At 44.0% G+C, this 27,516-nt stretch overlaps 1 protein-coding gene across 3 annotated transcripts in view; it reads left to right on the forward strand.

Moving 5' to 3' along the window:
- EPS8L2 (EPS8 signaling adaptor L2) overlaps positions 1-27,516 on the forward strand; it is a 323,428-nt gene that overhangs the window by 215,119 nt on the left and 80,793 nt on the right. For 2 of the 3 annotated variants that reach the window (XM_069223096.1, XM_069223097.1), the window contains one exon: positions 10,705-10,769. In XM_069223096.1, the coding sequence (XP_069079197.1) occupies positions 10,705-10,769 (65 nt within the window). Of the gene's footprint in view, positions 1-5,622; positions 5,728-10,704; positions 10,770-27,516 lie in introns of all 3 variants that reach the window. The other variant, XM_069223098.1, reaches the window with a different exon arrangement.

Below are 27,516 nucleotides of genomic sequence, written 5' to 3' on the forward strand. Positions count from 1 at the left end.
AATATGGAAAATATAGAAAATAGGTCTTCTTTAATGATTCTCACTACTGTACTCATGAGTGCGAGGTCAGTAGATGTGCAGGGTGACAGGCAGGGGAGGTGAAAAAGTAAAATAGATTTCCTAATGAGCCTTATATAGGTGCAGCTATAAAGCTGTTTATGCTGCTCTACAATGCAGATGTTTTCAGATGACTGTATTATACTGTATTTAGCTAAAACCCGTTGGACATTCAAGTGAGAGTATACAATTATCAGTTAAATAAATGTGGAAATATGCCCATTGCAAATTCTATGTCAGTACCGGAGGTGAGGATTATGCAGTCCTTTCTTCACTTTTATAAATTACAGCAAGTTGAAAGTTCAACATAGAAAAAAGAAAAAAAAATCAGTAAACTGCAAATCCCATGATGCTCCATCATCGCCATGGTGACCAAAAACCAATTCTGTCCTCGTCCTATAACCATATAACTGTCAGACAATCGCCGTCCTTCCTATTTCTTCAGTGCTGTATCATCAGTTAAGTCGTTGCTTCCTTAACTTTCCTTGTGGGGTGCCGGAGATTGCCTTGTGATTATTGCTGACTAGTTTTCGCTGCTGTTAGAGTGGCTGTTAATTGCTTTTTCCTCCCTTTGTAGATTATAGTCGCGCAGTGGGCTTCGGCCCGAGCGCATGTGCGGGGACGCGCTGAGTTGCTAGGGGTGCACTTTTGTGCTGCATTGTGCTCCGTCAGGCACTCGCCGATCGCATCAGAAGCTTTTCTTCGCACCCTACGATCGCCGGTGCTAGTGGGGCGGATTGGACCATGCCCTCGCGATCCTGTCAGTACTTTGCCCTCCCAACCCTCGCTGACACTGTGTATGCAGTAGGAACAGGCTCAGCCTGTCAATATTATTAACCCCGCGTGGGAAGATTGGTGTACTCGGCAGAGCCCAGGTTCTTTACTGTACACTCCCCACATAATTGACATATTCTGGAGTATAACGAGGGGGTTACCCTTGTATCTATAGGGTGATTACTGGTGCTCCCACCCCTGACCTATTGACATTCCTTGGGGAATAAGTGATTACTTAACCTAACCCTGGGCAGTTTCTTTTCATGGATCCTGGGGAGGACCAAGCTTATGCCCCTTTCCCGGCTGCTGAGGAGGTTTGACCCTCCCAGCGTCACCTCCCTCCAGGTGTTGACAGAATCCTTTCACAACCCATTGTGAAGGCTCTCGCCCCACTACAGGAGAGGGTGGACAAGCTGATGGACCAGGTGTCCAACGCCCTGGGCATATTAGGGGATATAGGGTTTGGCCCTACCAACGCCACCAAGGGCTCCTCCTCGAGACAATCGAAGCATGACGTGGGGCAGCTGGAAGGCTTTGATAAGCTTCACGAAGCGTTCCACAAGAGTGCACACATGCTAAAAATACACACCCTGCCGTGAGGATGTAATACCCAGAGAGCATGGTGGCGCAGCCACCCTGGCCATGGATCTCTTCCAGGGATCTCCCCGTTCTGGGGGATGAAGGGGGGAGTTGACTCCGATGAAGAGGGATCATCGGAGGAGGGGCGTGATTTGGGCAGGCCTTGGTGCCCATTGACGACCACCTCTAGTTTTGAGGAGGATGGGCCAGATGAGTCAGACATGTTCGAACCAAAAGACATATATCATCCAGGTCTTCTGAGTTGGTGCCGGAAACCAAGGTGGCAGCTTATGTGGCCAAGGCCATTCGCCATCCCCTGGACAAGGAGGTGAGAGCTCGCTTGCGAGCGGAGTGCCCCAGACCGGCACTGGAGGAGAAGGTGGCTGTAACCCCCTCCATTGACCCTAAATTGTGTACATTATTTTCCAAATATATGCGTGATCCAAAGAAGGGTATCGCTCGCTCCTGGCGGGCTTGCCAGGATAAACTTTTGGGTGTCCTGGGTCCAAACACCAAGATCATTGAAATGGTGGAGGTTTCCAAACATTCTGTGGCCCCTTTACAGATGGACATTGTCGCAGGCTGGGCGCAATGAGCGGTCTGTTTGCTCAGTAACGCTAATTGCGCCATCTCGGCTGAGAGGCATAGATCCTTCTGATAAAAATTGATCCCAAACTGGGGGAGTTGTCCAACTCAGAAGCGGGAGCAGTGGCGCAAGGCAATCTCTTCAGAGACCCGTGTGTTAAGGAGCTGGGGAAGTTTGTGGCGACTAGTTCTGCGTTAGATAAGGCGCAGTCATCCATGAAAAATAAATTCCTGGGGAAGGTTTTTCAGTGGGCCGGAAGAGGCAGGGGTCGCTCCTCCGGCTGCGCTCTACAGTCAGACGTCTCCAGATTCCAAGCCCACTGGAACTACGACTGGAGTGAAGGCAGACAAGGGGTCTTCTTCCCAATAGAGGTGCCAGGAGAGGTAGACCATCCCAGACAGCCAGAGGAGGCTATGGCACCTCAGGAGGAACTGTTGGTAAGCGTCCCTTTTTTTCCCCTCTAAATCTAGGAGGGAGATTGGCATTGTTTGTAAGGAACTGGGAGCGGATTACCTCTGATCCCCGGGACCTGGAGACAGTCTTGGGTTTCCACATAGAGTTTTGCAGTTCCCCTACTCAACGAGTAAGACCTTGTCTCATTCAATTTAATTTGCAAGCGTCCTAGTTGGTAGTCAGAGATTCAACAACTTCTTTCCAAAGGGGCTATAGTACAGATGTCCCTGCACCCAATGGGTTTCTTGAGCAACATATTCCTGGTCGAGAAGAAAGACAAGGGTTTCCGCCCAGTGATAAATCTCAAGTAATTCAACAAATGGATAGTCTACGTCACTTCAGGATGGATGGTATCCATCTCCTCAGGGATATTTTGCTCCAAGGAGATTGGTTGGTCCGCTTGGACCTAAAGGAGGCATACTTGACAGTTCCCATTTTCTCTCCACATCGACATTTTCTGCAGTTTCAGTGGCATGATCAGGTATACGGGTTCCAGTGCCTACCGTTTGGCATGTCTTCCACTCTGTGGTGTTTCACAAAGCTTCTGAGGCCGGTCGTAGAGATCCTGAGAACACGGGGCATCAGGTTCATCATTTATCTAGACGATATCCTCCTGATGGACCAGTCACCGGGGCAACTGCTTAATTATTTGAACACAACTATTGTGTTGCTTCAGGACCGTGGGTTTGTGATCGACAGGGACAAGTCGATGCTTTGTCCGCCCCAGCCCAGTCCACGATTTTCCTGGGTTTCCTAGTAGACACGGTCTGGGCTACTCTGAGCCTTCCGGAGGACAAGATCTCCAAAATCAAGAAGGAACTTACGAGAGTGATCAGGAGGGACAGGAATTCCCTGTGGCAGGTTGCCAGGATAGTGAGTCTCTTATCCTCGTCCATTCATGTGATCATCCTGGGGCCCCTCTTCTACTGGGCCCTCCAACGGCTCAAGGCAGCTCATCTCCGGAGGGGCTTCACTTACTCAGAGCTGATGGAACTATCTGCGGAGGCTAGGTTGGAGATTACTTGGTGATTGAACCACATGGAGGCATGAAACGGGAGAGCAATCTTTGGATCCCTCCCAGACATGGTAATAGAATCCAACGCCAGCAGGACGAACTGGATCTCCATATCAATTGCTTGGAACTCCTGGCGGGTTCATTTGCGATCCGTTCTTTAACACAAGACAAAGCATCTTGGTGTGTCTTAAGAATGGACAACACGTTGGCGGTCCAATACATCAACAAGCTGGGCGGCACACGCTCCAGAGTCCTGGCGGACCTGGCCAAAGATTTTTGGCATTATTGTCTGTAGAAACGGATCACGGTGACGGCAGAGTACCTTCGCGGTCAACAGAATTTGGTGGGGGACTGGAACTCCCGTAATCTCAAGTACTACAGCGATTGGCGACTGGATCCATCAATTGTTTAACCCCTGATGGCACATTGGTATCCCTGCGAGGTGGATCTGTTCGCATCCAGGTTCAACGCTCAGCTTCCCTGGTATTTCAGCTGGAGACCGGATCCGGGAGCAGAGGCAGTGGATGCATTTCTAGAGGATTGGTAAAAATTTCAGGGATATGCTTTCTCTCTGTTTCTTTGGATTTCGAGGGTAGCGGCTCAGGTCAGGAGGCAGAAAGCATCTCTGATACTGGTTACACCGGTGTGAAAGGCACAGGGGTGGTTTCCTACCCTGTTTGAGCTGTCGTTTATTGCTCCTCTGAAATTACCAGTGTCACCACGGATCCTTCGGTACCCGATTGGTTGTGAACACCCTCCGGTGGGAACCTCAACCTCATGGCTTGGAGGATTTCAGGGAACGTTGACAAGACTTGCAACTTTCACAAGACGCTAACGACCTTATCAGGCAATCCTGGGCACCAGGCACAATTAAGAGGTATAGATCGGCCTGGAATCGATGGTCCCACTGGTGTCTGGAACAACAGGTGGATCCCGTTGGGGCACCTGTCACTCTCATAGTCAACTTTCTGGTGGAACTCTATATATATGTGAGGATTAGCCTATTATACGATTAACTCATTCAGATCAGCCATTTCAGCAGGGCACAGCCAAGTCAACAATTTACCGGTGGGTGAACACCCCTGGGTAAGCAAACTAGTCAGATTGTCAAGACCTCCTGCGCACAGATACTCAGCGTTATGGGATGTCCCAATACAGTTTTACATTTTATTTAACCTTGGCAGGATAACCATTTTCTTTCCAGGAAGGAGATTTCAGCAAAATTGGTTATTCTACTGTGTCTGGTTTCCTGCAAAAGGGTTTCAGATGTCCGGGCTTTGGACATATCATCGAGGGTTTTTACCCCGAGGGGGTAACGTTTACTATCTCGAGGAGGACTAAAACAAGTACCATGTCAGTATCTTATCTTAGTTTTGAATTCCATCCCAGGCTTTCAGTGGTGAGGTGTCTGAAAGCATATGAGGAAATGACAGAGTAGAGCAGACCTCTGGGGGAGAGACAATTATTGATCACTATTGAGAAACCATTTAGAGCGGTTTCTACACCCACGATTGCTAGAAGAGTTAGATGGATCATGACAGAAGTGGGCATTGATGTATGCGTTTATTCTACCAGAGTGGTGACAGCTTCTAAAGCTATTCAGGTTGGTGGTAGATTGGAGGATATCATGATTGCGGCTGACTAGTCATCATCTTCGGTTTTAAAAAAATTCAGTTTTAAGCCAATAGATGAAACTGCATCTTTGGCAGTGAGAAAGCTATGAACTTGCATAATCCTCGCCTCCGATCCTGACGTCGAATGAAAAATGTCCTAGCTATTGTGAAGGAAACTTGCAATTCTATTAAGAACACGGAGGTGAGGATTATCCCTCCCTCATACTTTCAGTATCCCCACCTGGAATTTGGGTTTGAAGGAGTGTTTTTCCTCGAGGCGTAAACATGAATGGTCGCCATTTTCAGAGGTGTATTTTTTCCATTTCTTTCTACGAGATACTGTGATGGTTTTTCAACAGACTGAGATAGTTTGATTATCTTTATGGATAAATTTCCTGTAACTCAAAAATGTTCGAATATTTAAGAATCAATGGTTCTAGTTGATTATTTGAAGTCACCCTCTTGTTGACAATTGTACGTTTAGCATGTTTATATGGATACCTCAATGGTGGACGATAGATGTCTCACATCTACTTATTTTGCAGGAGATGGGAAGTCAGATTGAGGCTGCTCGAACTTAACTTCCTAAAGTGAAGAAGAGGAAGGATGGAGATTGTCTGACAGTTATATGGTTATCGGACGAGGACAGGGTTGGTTATCGGTCACCATGGCGACGATGGAGCATCATGGGATTTGCAGTTTACATATGTTTTCTTTCTCTTTTTTCTATGTTGAACTTTGAACTTGATGTAATTAATAAAAGTGAAGAAAGGACTGCATAATCCTAGCCTCTGTGTCCTTAATAGAATTGAAAGTTTCCTTCACACTAGGAAATTTTTCATTCATTTGTACACTAAAGACAACATTAAAATTGATACACACAGGTAAAATGAGCAAAATGTACATATGGGTAAATATAGACAGACCTGTCAAAACAATTTATACCATAAAACAGGGTGCCCTGTATACAATTCACTTGTAATAAGGCTGACTGGATATCTGTTATGTTTGTGAAAAAGGCCCTCATTATGACTTTGGCGGGCGGCGGTTGCCGCCCGCCAAAATCTGGCCGCCGAAAGACCGCTCCGCGGTCAATAGACCGCGGCGGCCATTCTGGCTTTCCCGCTGGGCCGGCGGGCGACCGCCAAAAGGGCGCCCGCCGGCCCAGCGGGAAAGGCCCTGCTACAATGAAGCCGGCTCCGAATGGAGCCGGCGGAGTAGCAGGGGTGCGACGGGTGCAGTTGCACCCGTCGCGATTTTCACTGTCTGCAAAGCAGACAGTGAAAATCCTGCTGGGGCCCTGTTAGGGGGCCCCTGCACTGCCCATGCCAGTGGCATGGGCAGTGCAGGGGCCCCCAGGGGCCCCACGACACCCGTTCCCGCCATCCTGTTTCTGGCGGTGAAAACCGCCAGAAACAGGCTGGCGGGAAGGGGGTCGGAATCCCCATGGCGGCGCTGCAAGCAGCGGCGCCATGTAGGATTCTCCCAGCCGGGGGAAATCTGGCGGGAAATCCGGCGGGAAATCCGGTGGGAAATCCGGCGGGAAATCCGGTGGGAAATCCGGCGGGAAACCGCCGGACCCGGCTGGGCGACCGCGGCTTTACAGCCGCGGTCGGAATACCATTGGAAGCACCGCCAGCCTGTTGGCGGTGCTTCCGTGGTCGGTGACCCTGGCGGTCGTAATGAGGCCCAAAGTACCTATCCGCCAAACTTTAAATTGGGTCCCACAGTTAGCTTTGTATCAGCCTCTTGCTCATGATTGGAAAACTTTGATGTCTTTCTCACTTCATTGATCCTGAATCAATGCTTTCACAATTATTTTTCTGTTTGTCCCTCTCAGGAGTATTTTAGTTTCATAGTGATTTGATTGGATGATATATTGTTTCACTGATGATGCCTGACCTTACTTTAAAGTACAGTACATGGGAGAGATTATTTCCTCTCTGTTTCCTTGCTCCCTCTTTTCCCCTCTCGTTCATCCTTTCCTTACTTTTAGCCCCCACTTTCCCACCTACCACCCACCATCCGTTTGCACCCCCAACGCCAGATGAGCAGCATTTTCAAAGATATGTTGTCTATTTTAACAAGTACGATTCAAGGGATGGGCACTGTGGATAAATGTGCCTCAATGTCACCTATCTTTAGACAGGATTTGATGAAACACAGTAAATTGCATTCAAATATGGCCACCAAGGAGGCACACTAATCTGCAGCAGCCATCTCCAAATGCAGTTTGTAATAATTTAGCAAATCTTGTTCCAGGTGTATTTTTTAATGTTCAATGTGTTTTTTTCCTTTCTGCGGTTTACCTGGCCCCTCTCACCGCATTTCCTTTTCTCTTTTTGATTCCTTTTTTCATTTTCTCATTTTTTCCTATACTAGTAAGCCCCCATTTCCTTTAGGTTTTTAAAATCTTTTTGTTCCATATGAATTAACTCCATACCCTCGTTTTTCACTCCTTCACATCCCTCCCGTTATTCTTTTTTTCTGTTAGTTTTCCCGTCCTTCTCTTTCTCTCTCTTTCCTTTTTAGAACTATTAAGAATTTGTAAGATTTTGAGGGGAAGGGGGGCTTTGAACTACAGTAAGATGTTGCATTACCCTCCAGCTAGCTCCTGTCTTCTGCAGCGGTGTGTGGCAATGGTTTTTAACTTTACCCTGCTGAATTATTGCCCATACTTTATCCAATAGTTGAGAGGCATATCCTACCACTGCCACACAGCGAGCATCTCTCATGTCAGTTGTCTTTCCCATTGTGCTGTACTTACGAAATGGTAGAAAGTAATAGTGGTTCATTCAGATTCACTCAGTAGTACATTTGATTATTACAGATAAATAACAAATTTAGTTTAATGTAACAGTAAATTAATCTAGTTTAAATCTAGAGACAGCGGACAAACAGTCAAAACACCTTTGTCACTGAATGGTTGAGCAGTATGTTTTTTTTGCTAATTCCCGAAACACGGGATAAATATGTGTAGTGCACTCTTGAGGTCGGCCAAAAGTGGGCTTTATGGAAACCCTGAAACTCTCCCAATCATTGCCACATGCCTTACCCCACATGTTAGACAGAGTAGTGTCAATTCATACAAAGTATGCCACGTGAAATGACAGTCAAGGCCTCCATGTGCTCAGGTATCTCTGAGCGCTTACTCACATTTGTCATAGATAAGTATGCTCATGTTCCTTCAGAAAAACACATACACACAGCCTCCCACATGCAGTCTATTACTCAATTACCTGATTATTTAATTGTTTGATTCACTTTACATGATTCTGTCAAACCATGTCGTGAAACAGGTCTGCTCCACTAACATAAAACAAGTGAGAAGTGTAAGCTCCTAATTTAAGTTTAACAGATTTTTCAACGTGAGCCGTAACATAGAGAGACACAAGTTTACAGACAAGGGGAGACAGACAAGAAGTCAGAAAGAGATAGGTGGGTTGTTAAAAAGAGGGTGGGAGCATTTAAGAGGAGGAGGAGGTAGCTAGAGGAGGGGAAGAGGAAGAGGGGATGAAGATGGGTTTAAGCTGAACAGTTTTGGCACGTACAGGGCAGAAAAGAGTTGTCTAGCATGAATGCCTTTCAGAGATGAAAATTAAAGCTAAAGGCGTAGGTAAGGGGGGGACACGAAAGACACAGCACTGGGAGGGTCTTAGGAGCTGAGGATCCCAAGTACTGCTAAGGTTTGGAGAGGAATAATCAATTTGTGGAATTGATGGAGTGCCTGTTATCTAATTTCTTCTGGAAGAGAGCTCCACATTTAGGGGTTGCTCCTGAGAAGGAATCGGAAAAAAACATATGTGTTTTTAATTTGTTAAACTCCAGTCTTGCTTATGCGTGTAATGTCTTTTGCTTTCACCTATATTTGCAGCAGAGCATGGGAATACTGGTTTGTAGCTATTCATATATCCAGGTTATGAACATACGTGAAAAGTTAAGACAATTCCCACACAAATGCCACATTTTCAACGCCATGAATTCTTTCCAAGTCTCGTGCTATCTGTGAGAAACGTTTGGCACTTCAGACGACTCTAATGAGAACAGGCATAAGGAGAAAATATAACATGTTTCTTAATAAGAACTACAGGCATGTTGTTACAGGTGGTGATTGAGTAATCTTGGGTGTCAGGAAAGGTTTGCACTGTACACATCTTAAATACTTATTAGAAAGCGTCTGGGTGCAGCGTGTCCTGTGAGCCCATGCTTAAATATGGTTGACACCACTTCCTGACATTTACGTGCACCACACCAATGTTTTAGGTAGCAACACCAGTGCAGAGTTGTGGCATAAATATTGGATACAAATGTAATTATAATGGTAGAATGATCTTCTTGTGAAGCTAGATAAGTAGGTATTTAAATCTGACAGTTGCCTCACTCCAGTATGTGGGTAGTAAGGTTCATGGCCCAGTTTAATGCTTGGGGATGCTGCAGAACGTTTTACCAATGAAGTGGAATTATTGATGAAGCAAGATGAAGAATACAGTTTTTCAGTTTATTTCTACTCTCTTACCTATGAAATAGTTCGCTTACACCTTGCCTGACAATCCAAAGTAGTTATCTGGATTTTCTGGATGTTTGTAATGTTTCAACTTAGCCTTGCACACTCTCCCACTGAAAGTTTTTAAGCTGGTCAAACCACCGTGAAGTTTGACAGGCCATCCTTCTCTTACCACTCCTTTAAGAAAGGACTGTTACTCAGTAGCACTCACAGACAACTGTAGACTTAACTGGATTCTGCACATTATTATTATTTGAGAGTGCATTAGAAACATATCTGTACTCCTTAGGTCTGACATTTCCCTTAGTGAGACTCAGGGACTCCTCCAGCTTACAAAGCCATCTAATTATTTTCCCCACCCTTTGGGCAGCTTCACTGAGTCTATCTGTATTGATCGTACATTGAATCATGCCCAGCCAGGGCGTGGCAGGACTCTCCGGCTACCTACCGAGTTGGCACAGCATTTAGACTTCTCCCACCAGTGCCAGGTCTTCTTTCTCAGTATTGTTTTTATTACTAAGTGTTCTCCCCACCTGGTCAATCCTGCACTCCACTAACAATGTCTGCTAAGACCAGGATCCATCGCAGAAATATGATTGGTAATTTTCAATAAGTGTATGCCTTTATACAGCAGCTGGGTAAAATGCATGTAGCACGCCTGCCTGTGTTATTATACTGATGGGTGCAGCAGATATATCTCAGGTATTGAAATGCGAGCATTATTCATTGATCCACTTATTGTTAAATGTTGTCTCAAGACAGGCTTACGGGTGGAATAACATGTGTGGCAAAGATGAGATTCTCATTTACTGGGCCTCCTGAAGCTTCTTTTAGGAGCACACCACCAGTTTGACGAGGAGGGAGTAAAACAGATAGACGGCCACCTTTCCTAGCTCTTTGATCCCAGAGGTTATTTCAGGTTTGCAGGCTTATGAATGGTGTATCCATCTCCTGCTTTATTCTATAGCCAGGGCCTCCTGTTGCACGCTGGTGTACGTTGAGGACAGGAGCAGATGGGTGGGGGAAGAGGAAAGTGGAGAAGAAACACCACTTGGTGATGTGTAGTTTCAGACTGAGCCTGTTGAGCAATATCTAATGTGCCTTTTGTGCCTTTCTCTTCCAGAGCAAAGAAAGAAGTACTCTAACTCTAACATCATCATGCAGGAGACTTCCCAGTACCACGTGGAGGTAGGTCAGGCAGAGCGGTCTGCGCAACTGAGCAGTGTCCAAGCAACAAGTCATTTTTCTCCCATTTTAGAAGAAATGTCTATGAATTTTCCTATCAAAGCAGAGTTTACTCTCAACTTTGTAAATTTAAGAGGATCCGTGCACATAAAATTTAAAGTGAGGAGTTCTACCATCGTGGTGTGGTTAGCTCTGTTTGCAGCTGTAAAATATTGAAATCAACTATGCTGTCAACATCTCATGCAGATGTGTTCATATGTACTGATCATATGTACTGTATCTTGTGTTCATATGTACTGATCGATATTTATGAGTCTGAGTTTTCCTGTCTATCCAAGGAGAGTGGATAACATAAAACTCTTTTCATAATGTTGCTAGTTTAAAACGTTTCGAAGTATCGTTTTACTACCAGGCTACACTATGGGGGTCATTCTGACTCCCGCCAGCGGCGGTAACCGCACGCCCGGCGGGAGCCGCCGAATGACCGCGGCGGCCATTCTGGCTTTCCTGCTGGGCCGGCGGGCGACCGCCAGAAGGCCGCTCGCCGGCCCAGCGAGAACGCGCCTTCAACGAGGAAGCCGGCTCCGAATGGAGCCGGCGGAGTTGAAGGCGTGCGACGGGTGCAGTGGCACCCGTCGCGATTTTCAGTGTCTGCTTGGCAGACACTGAAAATCTTTGTGGGGCCCTGTTAGGGGGCCCCTGCAGTGTCCATGCCATGGCATGGGCACTGCAGGGGCCCCCAGGGGCCCCACAACACCCGTTACCGCCAGCCTCTTCCTGGCGGTGTAAACCGCCAGGAACAGGCTGGCGGGAAGGGGGTCGGAATCCAGCGCCGCCATGGAGGATTCCCTGGGGCAGGGGAAAACCGGCGGGAAACCGCCGGTTCCCCTTTTCTGACCGCGGCGGTAGCCCCTGAAGCACCGCCAGTCTGGTCGGAATGAGGGCCTATGTGCTATAGCAATGGGGTAGAAAGATAACAGCAATGCCCATGTGCATTTGTCACAGCCCTATTTGTGCTAGAAATCAGGCCCCCCTCAGGCGCCTATAGTGACAGTTATCATGACCCTACTAAGGCACCAATAGTGACAGTAATCATGCCACATCACACAGCTACGGTGACAGTAACCATCACCCCCTCAGGCTGCTATGCTGGGGGTAATCATGCCACATCAGGCAGCTTCTTCGCCTGTAGTCGTCCACAGTGAGTTGCTCGGGTGGTAAGCATGCCCTCTTTTTTAATGTAATTGTGCCACTGAGTGAGTAACTTAATTAGTCCCCATTGGACAGCTACAGCAGCATAGATATTGCCTCTTCTACACCTATAATGCCAGTACCTATGCCACTAAAGACAGTAAGCATGCCCCCTATGGCAACTACAGTGACAACACTCATGTCCCTGTGCTGTCTTCTTCAGAGAGTTGCAATGCCAGTAATCGTGCATTGTTAGACAGCTACAGGGACACAAGTAATGTGCCCATCCTACAGTCATTTTGACAGTAATCATGCCACATCAGGCAGCGGCTGAATTTGTAAATAGTCTTACTCACTGAGTTGCTCTGACCATAATCATCTGGCAGTGAACCAGATACAGTGTCAAACACCCTGGCCTAATCAAACAGCCATAGTGACCGTAATCATACCCCTAGACAACTATTGTGTCAGTGAACATTTTTAGGTCAGAGAGTTGCTCTGCCAATCATCATGCCCTGGTACACATCTAAAGGGACAGTAATGGTGCCCCTTCAGGCAGCACCTGTACCAGTAGTTGTGCCATGTATGGCAGCTTTTGCACATGCTCGTTATTGCTTTCAGAACTTCATTTAGAAAAAAAGTGTTGAATTGCCTGAATGTTTTATTGCACTACTTTGCATAACTTGGGGGCTTTTCAGGAATAAAGTCGAGGGTAGTTGGGGGCAGCAAAAATTAATTAATAGGGAAGTTGGCCATTTTTCCCTCACAGTGACAGCTAGAGGGGTATTTTTCGGCAGTGCGAGCTCTAGCTGTCAAGAAGCCCATATGCTTAAAGCTGGGCCCACTGCAGGGATGCGCCAGCTGTAGGTTTGCTTTCATTTTGCACGTGTTTGTTATTTGTTTTAAACTGAATTTTTAAAAACGGTGTTAAATTGCCTGATTGTTTTACCCCACTATGTTGCACAACTTGGGGGCTTTTAAGAAACAAAGTTAAGGGCAGTTGGGAGCAGCTATAATTCATCAGTATGGAAGTCAGTCATTTTTCCCTCTAGGTGGCAACTAGAGGTACCTTTTTTTGACGCTCTAGCTATCAAGAAGGCCATATGCTTAAAGCTGGAGCTGCTTTGTGGATGCGCAGCCGACGCACAAAGCAAGCGCACCACTAGCGAGTCAAAGGCAAGCCTGTCTGCACTCGTCAGCATCCCAACAGTGTCCAGCACCAGCCACTCTGCCCGTAGCCTACCAGGGGGCATCCTGCATATTTACTCCCCATGTTATAGTTTATCTCCTGTAGAAAAATGTGATTTTCAAATCCCACCACTCACACTGAGGCATGGCCATTCATGTACTCAATGTGGCTTTCAAGCAAATCCTGCCCCGCGTGGTAAGAAATTAGTCCTTACCCCACAGGTTAGTGAAAATAACACACAGTTCTCAGCATCCTTGATTATTGTTCAGTCGTTGCAGAAGCATGATACCAAAACCTTAGATTTTTTTTATGTGAAGAACAACTGGATATGCTGTTTTGGACTGAAATCTGGTTATCAGAGACTTTCAACCCCTCAATTGCGACAACTATATTTAAAAGCTGCAAAATACTCAAAAAGGTCCACCTCAGCGGAAAGGGATGAGAGGTAGCGGTAGTATATAGGGAAAATTACAACTGCCTAATGATCCTAATTGAAGACCTAAATGGAGCTGAAGTGCTGGGCTTCTGTCACTCACTGTTGCTTCATCAATCCATTGCAGGGTATTAATATACAGACCCATGGGCCCTGCAGGACCCTTTCTTAATTCCCTGGGCAATGCTCTAGCACACCTGGCCCTGAGGCACGCACACTTCATGGTATTGAGAGATCTTAATTTGCATATGGATCTAACAGAAGATAAAAGAGGTGTTTACACTACTAGACACTATGTTATTACTTGAACTTACCTAACACATATTTAGTCCCACGCATCAAGCAGGACCTGTGCTGGACCAAATTTTCTCTAATGTCAATCTCCAGATTGGTGAACCCGCTCCGCAAGTCTGGACAGATCACAATTTGATTTAATTCAGATGGCCTGTCTTACGGAAAGCACAAGATTTGATAGTCAGAGCTCTGTGCATGTCAAGAGCATTTCATAGAGGCAATCAATTGGAATGCATACCGCTTTCTGGAAGAGGGTCCCCCTCTCTCTCAGGCTCAGTGTAGGAAGAAGGTTCCCCCTCTTTCTCAGGCTCAGTGGTGGAAGATTGCTTGATAGCTGGATCCAAAATATGACCAGTAAGTTGGTGCCCGCCTTGCGATGTGCACCCTGCAGAAATAAGCAGTCAGTTCCCTGGTTCACAGATACTGTCAGGGAAAAGAAAAAGTGATGTAAGATGCTGGAAAGAGAGTGACGGAAAGACTATAGAGCCAACAACAAAGTCCTATATAAGAGAGTACTGAGAAAATAATATGTCCCAGTCAAAAGAGATAAGAAGCTCTATTTTGAAGGAAAGATAGAGGTAGCAGAAAATAAATCAAATACATTTTTTAAAGTGGTTAAAAACGTTATGTCCCCCAAGGTCTGTGCAGGAGTCCAACAACCATTGCTTGGTTGGTGTGAACAGCTGGCCTCTTATTTTCAAAGTATAATTTCAATCATCGAGCAAGTCTTACCTCCAGCACTAAGTCAGAAGAGGCTCTGATGGACACAGTGTACATGAGCATGGTCACGTCTGTAGAGCCCATGCTTTTGCATTTCCACCATGTTAGAAATGGAGTCTCCAGTTGGCAGAGTTATATACCCTTGTCCAATTAGGGACCACAATCCTAGTCAGGGTAAGTCACAACACAATCCAAATTATCCTGTGCTCACCCTCTGGTAGCTTGGCACAGAGCAGGCAGGCTTAACTTAGAAGGCAATGTGTAAAGTATTTATGCAACACTTCAAACAATGATAAAGTGACAACTCAACACAAAAAAATACCACAACAATTTAGAAATATAGAATAAAATGTAATACATTATTTGACAGCAAAGCAACAAATATCCAATCAGAAGAACCGGAAAAATGCAATTTTAAATGTTTAAGTGAAAATAGTGCCGAAAAGCACAAAAAGCCAGCTGTGTTTATCTGGTTGCGCCAGACTGGGGCAAAGTCACAAGTTCAGGCCAACTGCAATAGACCGCAGGCTGAAATGAACCGTGCTACTGGTTGCGAAGCACTGAGAAATTCCATCTAGAAGATCCATCTAACAAAAGCAGTTCAGATGACTCGAACAGTAGTGATTCCTGGAAGCTATGGGACTATGATGAGAGGTCCTGCATCCAGGAGGCATCATGCCGTGTTAATTCCTGGGAGCTGTTGGGCTGCGATGTGAGGTGCTGCGATGAGGATGCCGCTGCTGGAAGTTCCAAGGAGTTGAGGGGCTGCGCTGTGAGGTCTTGCATCGAGAACGTATCATGCATTAGTGGTTCCAAAGAGCTTTGGGGTCCTGTATCAAACATGCACCACACAACAGCAGTTCCAGTGTGGAGCTGCGAAGCATCATGCTGCATCGGTTCAGCTGGGCTAGCAGAGCACTTTCAGGCATACTTCCAAGAGTCTAGGATTGGGGTGGCACTACTTAGGGGGCAAAACTCACAGCCGGCAGAGTCCAGGTGCTGGCTTCAGGTGGTTGGAGCCGTATCTTTCCCTGAGGAGTCCAGCAAACTAGCCCTTGAAGTCACTCTGGTGATCCTGGGTTCAAGATGCAGTTCCAGTCCTTTTCATTCAGGCAGCATGACTGAAGGGCAGGAAAGTAGCAGGGCAGCAAAGTAGCAGTTATTAGTGCAGTAGAGCAGCACAACAGTCCCTCCTCCAACTCTTCCACAGGTCCAGATGTGTACCGAAGTGTTTGGTCTAAGGGTCTAATATTCATTCTTGATGTGAGATTTGAGGTAGGAGAAGGTTCTGGAGGTTTCCACCACCAAAGGTGAAATGTCATGTCTCCCTTCTCTGGCCCCAGAGTGTCTGGGGACACAAAAGACTAGTGTCAATCCCTTTGTGAGTGTGCCCAAGCAGAGCCTTTTGGATGTGCAAGTGGGCTAGGTGACAGCTCCTCCCCCTCATCAAGACAGAGATGGCTCATCCTACCAACCTATTCCCACTTTGTCTCACTGTCAGGAAGCAATACACAAAGACTATAGCTGCCAGCTACACCTACTCATGTGAGCCAGTGTACAGACTTCAGGCACCAAAGTGTTGGGACAAAAAAATGTCAACTTTCTAAAAGTTCTAAGTCCTAAAAGTGACATTTTCGGAACTTAAAATCCGGCTTTACCATTAAATTAGGGTTTTAAATTACAATTCTGTAGACACTGAACTTGACATTCCTACCTGCTCCCAATGGAAAGTTATCTCTTATTAAATGTAATACGGTAATCCAATGTTATGCTGTGGGAGACGTAGGCTTTGCAATGGTTAAAAAAAAAAAACAAGAAGGCACTTAAGTGGTTTTCATTATCAGGACGTGTACAGCTTAAACATACATGTACACCATTTTAACTACACTGCACCCTGTGGATTGTTTAGGACCTATTCTTGGGGTAACTTGTACGTATTAAAAAGGAATATTTAGGCCTGGCATGAGATTTATTTTTTTGGCCTGGTCAAAATGTCAGCCTAAAACTTCACACACAGACTACACTGGTAGGCCTAAGACATGTTTGAAATGGCTACTTAAGTGGGTGGCACAATCACTGCTGCAGGCCCACTATATGCATTTAATTTACAGGCCCTCGGCACATGCAATACCACTGTCCTAGCAACGTATCATTAAATTAAAGGTGCTAATTGGGTGTGTGCCAGTGTTTACCTTGTTTTAGGGAGTGAGCACACACACATGTTAACACTGGTTAGCAGTGGTAAAGTGCTCAGAGAGTAAGGCATAAGGTTTGGGGCTGACAGGTCGAACACCTGTGTTTGGTGGTTGATGATGAACTATGATTTCCTCCCTTTGGTTGGTTCAGTGGGGAATTAGGCAAGGTTGTCTGTGTTCACTCTTGACATTTGCATTGGTGTTTGAAACATTAGCCTATCTTTTGAGAGTTTTCAGTGTTGATGGTGCCAATGGCAGGGAAGCATGATGCAAACTCATTATTTGATAACATTTTTGTATTTGAGAAGAATGTCCAGGTATAGTCCTGCATTCGATTTCTTGGGGAAGTTTGACACAATATCAAGCTGATGCATTTATTGGCCAAAGTTGCTTCTCCATCTTTCATCATGTTGTCTGACTGAATCTCTCAAAGTCTTGCAACTTAGGAAACCATAACATTTTTTCATTTAATAGAGGTTCAAATCAGTGTTGACTTTCACAAAGTACATACCTAAAAAGGATGGCTTTGGAAACATAATTGACAAAAACAGTGAATGTATATGTGACGTTCCCAGGGTCAGTCGTAAGGTGAAAATAACTGAAGGTTATCATGTTACCTAGGCTTCAAAGTGGTCCATCACTCATGCCACACTGTACAAGGGCTCTGTAAAGGTTGATCACCCAATATCAATACCCAACGCCAATTACCCAATAGTCACAGAACAAGCCTTGCTCCCATTTGATGGCACAAAGTGCTGCACACTCACAAACACCCATACTTGGCTAAAATGCCCTCCATTTCTGGTGAGACCAATTGTCATAAAAGCCATCTTTAAATTTGGCACTCTTTTCATGTTTTAGACCAAGCATGCATCAAGTGAATGGGTACTGGTAGCTACCTTTCTAATATTCTGGAAAAAAAAGCTAGAATCAGCATATTCCATGACGATAAACCTAGTGTACATGTTCTCTTTAAATAATGACTGCTCTTGCTTGCCTTGTCCACCGTCCTGCCCACCTCCACCTCTTTCCTAATAAACTGCTATGTGAACGTCTGATTATTTTTAAGGAATTCCCTCTTGGATTTGTTTTCTAAATTTTGTTACATGTAAAGTGCTCTTTTACGTCCACGTCTATAACTCTATAACAAATTATGCACAAGTTCTTGCTTGTAACGTCACAAGTTTGAATGTAGGCAAGGTCTACCTTTTCAGGCCTGAAATTTGATAAACATTACATTAGGCATTAATGTCGTCTGTTATTTACAGCTCTTCGAAACACATCCGACGTGAAGGTCAAAATACAAAAAATATTGTTCTCATTATTATGAAATTTTCGAAGGTTAGACTGTGTGTTAAATCAACTGAAGTGGACCTAAGCTAACAACCTATTTTGGAGCAGCCGATTAATTTAGGACAAAACTAGAACAGCTAGAATAAAGGAATGGGAAGAACAAAAAATTAGGTAATTTACATAGACAATACGAATCTTGAGTTTCGATTATCTTTTTTGGGACGTTGCTAAGGTAGAGTCGGTTCCGACATTTACATATAATGGAGCAGTTAAAGGTTCTTGAAGTAGCCAGAGGACCACAGGGCTCTTGACGTACCGCGTGTACGGAAAGGTTGGAGGGGGTAAATATTACAACACTGCAGAGCTAGCCCGCCTCCCAACATCAATGTACCAACAAACTATGGATTTCTTTCAAAGGATGCTTTATCAAACTGATTCATTTTTAATTCCTTCATACAGAGTAAATAGCCCAATGACTATGGGTGATACTTAGATGCAAACCAAAAACAGAAACTGGCGGTCCTCCTGCAACCTTTACTGCATTATTTTGAGGGCATGGCCTGTGATCAGGTTGTTCTAGGAAAAGTAGATGCATTTGTAGCCAATGGGTGTCTCCAGTCATTGCTAAAGTGTACTTCCTTGGGAGGAACCTAGGGGAAAAAGGCAGAATAGCAGCAAACATGTATTAGATTATGTCTGGCACAGGAATGTGCTACAGTATCAGGCTAGTTTGAGTCCTAGCAAAAGTACATTAGGCTGGTTGACTGAGAATGCACAGGATCATCAAAATTAAGGAATTTTGGACGATCTTTCTATACTGCGCAGGATTGTGTTTTTGGATTTAATTGCTTTTTCAGCTGCTTTGATGCTGTGTTTGAACTTGTAAAAGAAACCTTTCGCCCTACTTTTGATTATCTGCTATGTTTATTACACTGCTTATCATTGAGGGCATGTTGATTGCACATTGTTCAACCAGAATGCTGTTTGCTAACTATCGTTCTACAAAGCTATCATAGAGATAACATTAACTACCATAGTAACATGGTGGTAAGTATATTTAGATAAATATGGATTTACTCTTCCTAATCCTTCATGAATTTAATTTGACACTTTATGTATATTTAAGGTGACTAGATTTGAAGTTACAAATAGTGAGTCTACACTTACTTACATATATATTAACCTTCACAGTATTGTGGTAGTCGACATTAAGGCTATTTTTGCCTGACCATATTTATTGCACAAAATAATTTGGCAAACAAACTGACCTGGTACCACTAGCACAGCTGTACATGTTACTTGTAAACAATGGGAAGAGACAAGATATTATAGACCTAACATCAGCATGACATTTGTACATATAGAGCTGTATAGAACCAGAACTGTCTGAGAGACTCTTTACAAAAATAAAAAAGTTCTCTGTACGTAAAGGAGTTGCTTATACCCCAAAGACTTAATAGATCCTTTACAAAGTGTTTTTAAAAAGAATACAAACCACTCACCCACACAAGATGGCATGCAACATCATAGAAGTGCTCCTTTAGCAACTCTGACTGATGCCAGGCGAGCTCACACAGATTTATTGTTCAGAGCAATTATTTGTGGATGTTTGAAGGGTTGTGGGTCAGAGTAAAACTGTATTAAAAAATAGAATGGTTGATGTAAATTTACTGAGGCTGAATTCTATCTTATACAAGGTTATAACCTACAAAACAGGGTTTTAGGATACCCCCCTCTTCTCCATTCGAAATGTGAGAGGCACAAGATTTGTCTTTCATTTGGGGTGTTGAGACATGCTGGGTGCTAATATGTCAAAAACTATGTTTTGAAGCCCTCTGGTTGATGCTTGAACATCATATGCTGCTCATGCATAGCCAGTCATTGTCAGGTCACAAACATCCCTGCTTTCTATCTCTAGAAAGAAGTTATTGAGTCAAAATGAATGTGTCAATTGCACACAGAAGATGATATGAACCAGGAGCTGTACATCAATTAAATTATCATCACTGTCTCAATTTTATTTTAGTCAGTAACAAGTTGATGTGAGTTCAAAAGCTTTATTAATCAATCTTTTTGGTAGCTTTTCTTTATTGAGTCAGTATTTTTAAGATGAATGTTTCATAATGCATCTCGGGCAACCTATAAATGTTGTCATATACAGACTTTGAGACTGAGTGTGTGCAACCAAATCTTATTGTGGATAGAGTTGTAATCCACCCATCATTAGGAAAGCTAAACTACCATCTGTCTACTGAGGTGTGATTCCCTTTGTTGTTCAATGGAACATTGCTTTGTTATATGCTTATTCCTGTCCCTCCCTCCTTCGAAGCCCGCTACACTTGTGGACTATGATAGTGTAACCATTTCATTACAGTATTTGCTAAACGATCCATGTGGGAATTATGTTCAGTCATTCATACTAAAAATATTATGTGATAAATGAATGTATGATGCCTCATAATACGTTCTTCTGTTTATAAGAATCAATTAAAAGAACTGACAAACCTTACTGTGCACCACACACAATCACGCCTTCAAATGACCGAGCGTCTCATGTGACCCTGAGGTAGGGTGACCAGATTTTCACAACCAAAAACCAGGACCGGCACAAACATAGGAATAGGACTGCATGTTGACACGTCATTCAACAATATATATATATATATATATTCGCTGAACGAAGTGTCGTTTAGTGATTATACTGTATATATTAAACCCCCCTCCCCACCCTCCAATTGCTGTCAGAAGCTCCAGAGTCTTGACTGTTGATGAGCTAGGCCCTAGTTTATGGGAGACCTTATTCATCCCTCCTTAAACCCGGGACGTCTTTGTTTTTTACAAGAAGTGTTGGTACACCGCGACTGTTCTTAAAGAAAACGGGACTTTTCTGTCAAAACCGGGACTTTAGGTCCCCCTACCCTGGGGAGATGCAGCTATCGGGCTCTGACAGAAAAGCTACATTTTTTCACCTTTGGTGTGAAGTGTGGCAGTGACAGGGGCGTGCCCCTTCTCGTCGGTGACGAATTGCTCACATTAAGAATGACCATTGGTGCAGACATTCTGTGGACGCACCTGAAGAGACACTTGCTTCTACATTTCTCCGTGTACTTCCCTGACGCCATCTGACATTCGTTTTACGCTAAAAATAGTTATAATGCAGTTACTAATCCGGCTCGACAGCGGCATTATTTACGAGCTGCCTCCGTCAGAGGATCACACTCCCTCGCTGTCTGTTGTTTATCTCCTCTCACATCCCTGTGTCTGCCTGACCGCGCCAGCCCCCTCCCTCCAAACCTGAATCTAGTGCTTTCACACTCTTCCTCGCGCATATTTGAACAGTCGCTCCCTGTCTGTCTCCCCTTGTCTCCTTGCCACTCTTCTGTTGCTCTTTCTAGCTCCTTGGGTCACCTTCCTCGCACCTCTCTTTATTTCTCTCATCCTTTTACCACTTCCTATCCTGCCTGTTATTTACACGTCACCGTGTATTAGTCAAGTAAATATCTCGTCTTGACTTGCCTTGCTCCCTTCCTGCACTTTCTGTCCCTTGGGTCTTCCACTTGTGTTGGCCCCGCACCAGTGCTTAATTTGAGCTTGTCGTTTCCGGTGCTGCACACTGACACTTATGTTTGAGGGCCGGCGCTTATTCTTCTTCCTCAAGCATTTGCTGCGAGCAAAATACACATATGGCAAAGACGGAGGAAGAGAAAAACGAAAAAGCGCAGTAAAGGGAGAAAGTAGAAAGCTGCAAGAGAGAGCTGAAGGGGAAGGGAGTGGCTTTATATGGATTAACGAGGCCAGGTATGGCTTCGGGATTCCGCTGCCTCAGTATTCCGTGTTCCCACATTTAAATGCAGCAGCCGCGTGTTTAACAGGAGGATTTGGGCCCCGGCACGTTTTTTATTTACAAATTAAGTAGTGCCCCCAACCCCGCGCCCTCCAAGGTTTTGGTGGCATCTGCTCCATTGACTCTGAGAGCTTCTAATGCTAGCACCTCAGAGTCTGCAGACTGTCAATATCTTTTGTGAGGCTATGTCTAAGCTACACATAGAGCCCCTTGCCTTGCTGATCCTAGATCCATTTTACAATATTCTGCACTACTGATTAGAGGAGGTTTTGTTGCATCCACTCCTTGGCTCTGTCAACAGGTAATTCTATAGGTGTTGTCTGGCTCATTTCGAGCATTTGGTTCAAGTTAAAATGGTAATATTTGTGGATTTTTTTCAGAAGGCACAGCAGCCTAATCTGTTATGAAGGAAAAGAGCGATATATCCTCCGGTTAGGCTTTCTCAGTTAGTCTTGGTGAACCGTTCATTTTATGTGATCAATCAATCAATCAGCGGATTTATAAAGCGCACAAATCACCAGGTATCCAGGCGCTCCAGGAAACCTACATCAAGGTTCTAAGGAAATATTGGATTGATATGAAACCTTAGGTATGCCAACACTGTTGTCCTAAAGGAACATAGGGACATGTCAGACAAGAAGCCCCCTCAATGTTTATTTTTCAATTGATTTTAAAATATTCACAGTTGATTACAACCATATGAACATATGCCCAGCAATTAAATATTAAAACACTGCTAAAAGTCTCACTAATAACTATTACAAAGTTATCACAATACACAATCAAACATTTCATCTCCAAGCTGTCACCACAATTTATGATGGTATAAAGCGTACTGTGATTTAATGATAATAATATTAAAAGTGAATGCATTTACTTCTATCTGAAACAGCATTTTAAAGTGTTGTACTTTCGGTCATCCCTAGCCTCATTATGTGTTTCACAGTGACAGCTGCTCATTAACAGGTGTTACAGGTGTAGACAAGAACAATTTTTTATTTACATATATAAATCACTAATGACACATTCCATGTGGTGTTGTGACTTGCTCTCAGTGCCACATCTCTCAGAAGATAAAGGTAGAAGACAGTGCAGAGCAGAGCAGATCTTCTAAAATAGTGCGACTGAAAATAAGACCTTTTGCAGAATGATTCAAATGTATGCAATGAAGGAGAGGAGGGTGAAGGGAGAAATCACAGAGGACCTTTAGTACTCATGAAGTAAAAAATGAAGTAGAGGAGAGGAACAAAGATCAACGGATGGGTGGCTTTCAAACAGCAGGTCACAAGGTAGGATCTGTTGGAGGGAGACTCATGTAGGTGTCATATTTGCAAGATTTCGTATCCAGATCTCGGAGGGAGTATCGAAAAACTAGTGAACAGGTTCAGTCTCATCCAGAGGCCCCACAGGTCACCTCCAGGTTCAGAATTGTCTGTGACACATGCCTTCCTTTCCATTCATCAAAGGTCTGGTTATAAATTCCTGCTATACAAACCCCAGGCCCTTCATATGCATGTTCTAACTGGCTGCATCTGTTATTCTGCAGGAAAGATAGTCACCAAATGCAAACATTTCTTTAATGAGCCTTGAAATGTTGCAGTCTGTTCACGTCTGTAACTGAAGTGGACACTTTTGTACTTTTATATTACCACCATATATATGGCTATAGACATAGTGATAGATAGATAGATAGATAGATAGATAGATAGATAGATAGATAGATAGATAGATAGATAGATAGATAGATAGATAGATTCACTAAAAAAATGCAGGTTAAAGTAACGTTATAGTTCGCGAAATGTAAAATTTTAAACTTTAAAACCCACTGAAATTCACCAGTTATAGAGTTATCTTATATAACTATAACTTGTGCCCTAAAGTAACTATAACTCGCGCCTCCACCACGCACAGTGATATTATCAATGATTTCCAAGAAGATATCATGAGTGATGTAATATGTACGGCAATTAGCAGTGCATGGCGAGGGCATAAGCTATAGTTACCTTAGAACACGAGTTAACTCTAGCTATAACTGGCGAATTTCAGTGGTTTTTAGAGTTTAAAACTGTTGCAAACAGTTATCTTTAAAAAAAAAAATCCCAAAAAAGGATTTTCTTTTTCTGAAGAAAAAAATTAATGCTCCTCTCGCCGTGGGAGGCTTCTCTTATGGCCTATAGTGCATTAAACTATTTCTACTGTTCAAACCTTGCAGGTCGAAACAGTAAGGGCCGACATGTAGTCATTTATCCAACAGCCCTTGCTCTCCAGGGCTGTTGCAGGGGGTTATTCACAGTGGAGATAGCATACTGTGTGCCTCGATTAACCCAAAGGTCTACCCGCATCTAAATGCAGCAGGCGCCCCGCATTCTTGGCAGCGAGGATACCTCTTCGCACTCTGGGTTCCTGATAGATCATGTGGTATTTCTGACCAAGAATTATAATTAATTGATGTACAGTGCCAGCTCTTTCTAGGCGACTAACCTGTCTATTGGTCAGGCAGTATCAATTGTGGGGCCATCTGTTGGCGATGTTAGAAATGTTGGAGAAAACAGGAAGTGCAGGCTGCGGGCTTTGAGCCCAGTGATTGTCTAAAGGAACTGCTAATTATTACCCACAGCGAGTGTGCTTCTATGAAGGATAGATGTGACTCACGGACTTCATGTTTTTCCTTGTCAAAAACTTTTGGTATCTTCTTTCATTCATGTTAGTCTGCAGTGGTAATTGTAGTTCTGTGGGCCAGCCTCCTAAGGGCCCCCTGGGAAATAGGCTCCACTGCTAGCATTTCAAATCTCAGATAGGCGCCATTGATACAACTGATAGAGAAGCTATAGAAAGTAATGTAATGGTTTCTGACTCCCTTTGAACCAGCACAATATGTTTTCTAAGTGAGATAAAACAGTGTCTCCAAATATAGGAGAGGGCATCTGACTATTCAAAGTAAATGGTCAAACAGAGAAAATATGGAACAGGTTTGCAGTGCACCTAACACAAGTCAGATCAGTGGCTCTGGGAAACAAGGGTGTATTGGACATAGAACACAATGGAATACACAATGTGAATCATAACACTATCCCAGGATTAGGGTCATTCCCAATGTCGCTGTTAGTGGGCGAACATCTTGCTTTCCTCAGCAATGCATATTAGAGAAGAGGATAGACTAATATGCATGTTTCCATCTTCACAGGAGTATTGCCTATAAAAGAAGGCCTTCGGGATACTTTGCCATAGGCTTTGGGCCATGGGGCTGTATATATATGATTCCAGGGACAACACCATTCTTCACGACTTTCATTGCAAGTTTCAGATGGCAGGTTCTCAAAACACTCACGGTGACCTTGAGAAGATGTGTCAGATTGATTATGGACATGGTTTATGAGCCAAATGATCAGTTCTGGCTTGCCCCACGAGAGAAGTCTCAACAGAGTCCCTCCATTTTGGAGAGACAAGTTGGGCCTCCATCTATGTATCTCCACGCAGGCTAGACCCAGTGGAGTTAGGGATTGGAACCAGAGTCCTAATTCAGTGTTGAAATTCTTCATTAAGATACGTGGGTACTTTTTTGGTTTTATTAGAAGTAGGTTAGTTTTGTTCTCAGAGTGTGAGGACTGGGATGATGAATGGGTTGATGAAGGTACTAGTAGGACTGGTTACCAGTAACTCCATTATTTTAGTTGTCTTCCTTCATCCCAGCATTCACCGCCCGAGCATTTAACAGCTTTGACTAGTAGCTTAGTTTAATACAGGAAGAACAAGGTTTACAGTGTAAAACAGGGCAGGATTGTAAGGGGTGTGTCGCTCTGGGCAGGTGGCACCACTTCTGAGTGTGACTACTCGACCTGAGTATTTTTTTATCTCCAACTCTTCATCATATTGTTGAAACAGTTCCTTCTGCCTGAACATAATGTTCTTATCGTCATCATAACTCGCATAGCCCTACCCTGTGTGGCTGCGATGACAAACTCGAAGTTCAATGGCCAATGGGCATCTCACGTGTTAGTATTTCGAGGTCCTTACGTTGGACCAATTCAGCGGGCAGGTGTCAATAATCACAACTTAATTGTAGCTCACTTCCTGGAAAGTATAAATCATTGACCAACCTCGCTTCATATTGCAAGTTCGAGTCACGCCTCCTGAGCTGCGAGCTATACCCCTCTGGCTTCAGAAGTCTGCGCATTTGTTGCACTTTGTCCTCAAGAGGTGACTAGGCGCACCGAAGACTGAGCGCTGTTCGACCAACTATAGGCGATAGGTCGATACAAATGGGGGCCCCTGGGCGTCAGCAACACCTACTTAGCAGGCCCGGTTCTAGAGGGTTGGCCAGATGGGAGAGACCCTCCCTAAATAGCCCATTGGTCCACCCAAGGCACATTTATAAGTAGAAAATAATAATTTCTTCTTTTACTTAATGAAAAAATAACACAGATCAACAGCCTCACTATCAAGGCCTAAATGTGCAGCTTTCATGTAAAAGTGAGGTGGTCACAGGGAATGACTGCTATTGCTGTGCAAGTGTAAATAGGAGTACGTGAGCCCCCCACATCATATGGAGACCACAAGCACCCGTGACACAATAATTAAGAGATGAAACCAGTGGGGAAGACTGTGCCTCTCAAGAAAAATAAGTGAAAATGTACATACAAGCAGGATATATATCTTCATAGTGGTCGTTTTTTTCTTTCTGCTATGACGCAATTCCTAATTTATCACCAGGGCCTCTGGAATTATGTGGCTGAGGAAAATCCAATTCTGCTGCATGCTTGACTAAATTATGTGGCAATTAAAGGCAAATTACACTGCGTGATGCATACATTTTGGGATAGTATTCTTTATTTTCACATTTTTATTCTTGAACAATGTGTTGGCAAAGTTTACACCTCGTTAGTACCAGTTTAACACCAAAACTGACCTTTGCGAAGGGCGTTCCACTGTGCAGAAACGCATGTCACTGCAGTTTTAGGAACTTTTGTACCGTTTGAACTACAAACAATTTTTTTTATAAAACCTCAAATTATGAAGCAGATGATTGTTTATGTGACAAATGTGACAAATCCATAATTATGTAGAATACTGCAAAGATGTATAATTGCAGTGACCCTGTATAAGGCACTATATTTAGGAAAAACACTGACAATAGCAAAGTTTTGGCTCTTCATAAGTAAAAAGACTTGTCAAGTTTCACTAATGCAATACAGGTAGAGAATGTGAAGAAGCAGTACAAGTGCCTTTTATACGAAGAAAAGCACTGTCAACAATTCCATGGTAGCACTGACAACATGTTCTGCCACTGTCCTGCCTACTGTCAATCATCTGAGGTGCCCACAGAAGGCAGTGCTTGCTAATATAAATAGAAGGGAATTGAATAACACTTTGGGGTACTGGTGACTGTGCATTTATTCTCTCACAACAAGTAGTGCATTGTTGTGAGGGCCATTGGAATTTTATGATTCTGCAGCTGCAGCACAGTATGCGTAATTATGGAGTTTTCACATTTGCCAATTAATCCATCATCTGTTGCTTAACTTGCAGACCTTAACAAAAATACATCTTAAACAGATCGAAAGTTACTAAAAACATGGTCACATATTGGTGCA

This window comes from Pleurodeles waltl, chromosome 3_1 (genome assembly GCF_031143425.1).
Source record: "Pleurodeles waltl isolate 20211129_DDA chromosome 3_1, aPleWal1.hap1.20221129, whole genome shotgun sequence".
Lineage (NCBI taxonomy): Eukaryota > Metazoa > Chordata > Amphibia > Caudata > Salamandridae > Pleurodeles > Pleurodeles waltl.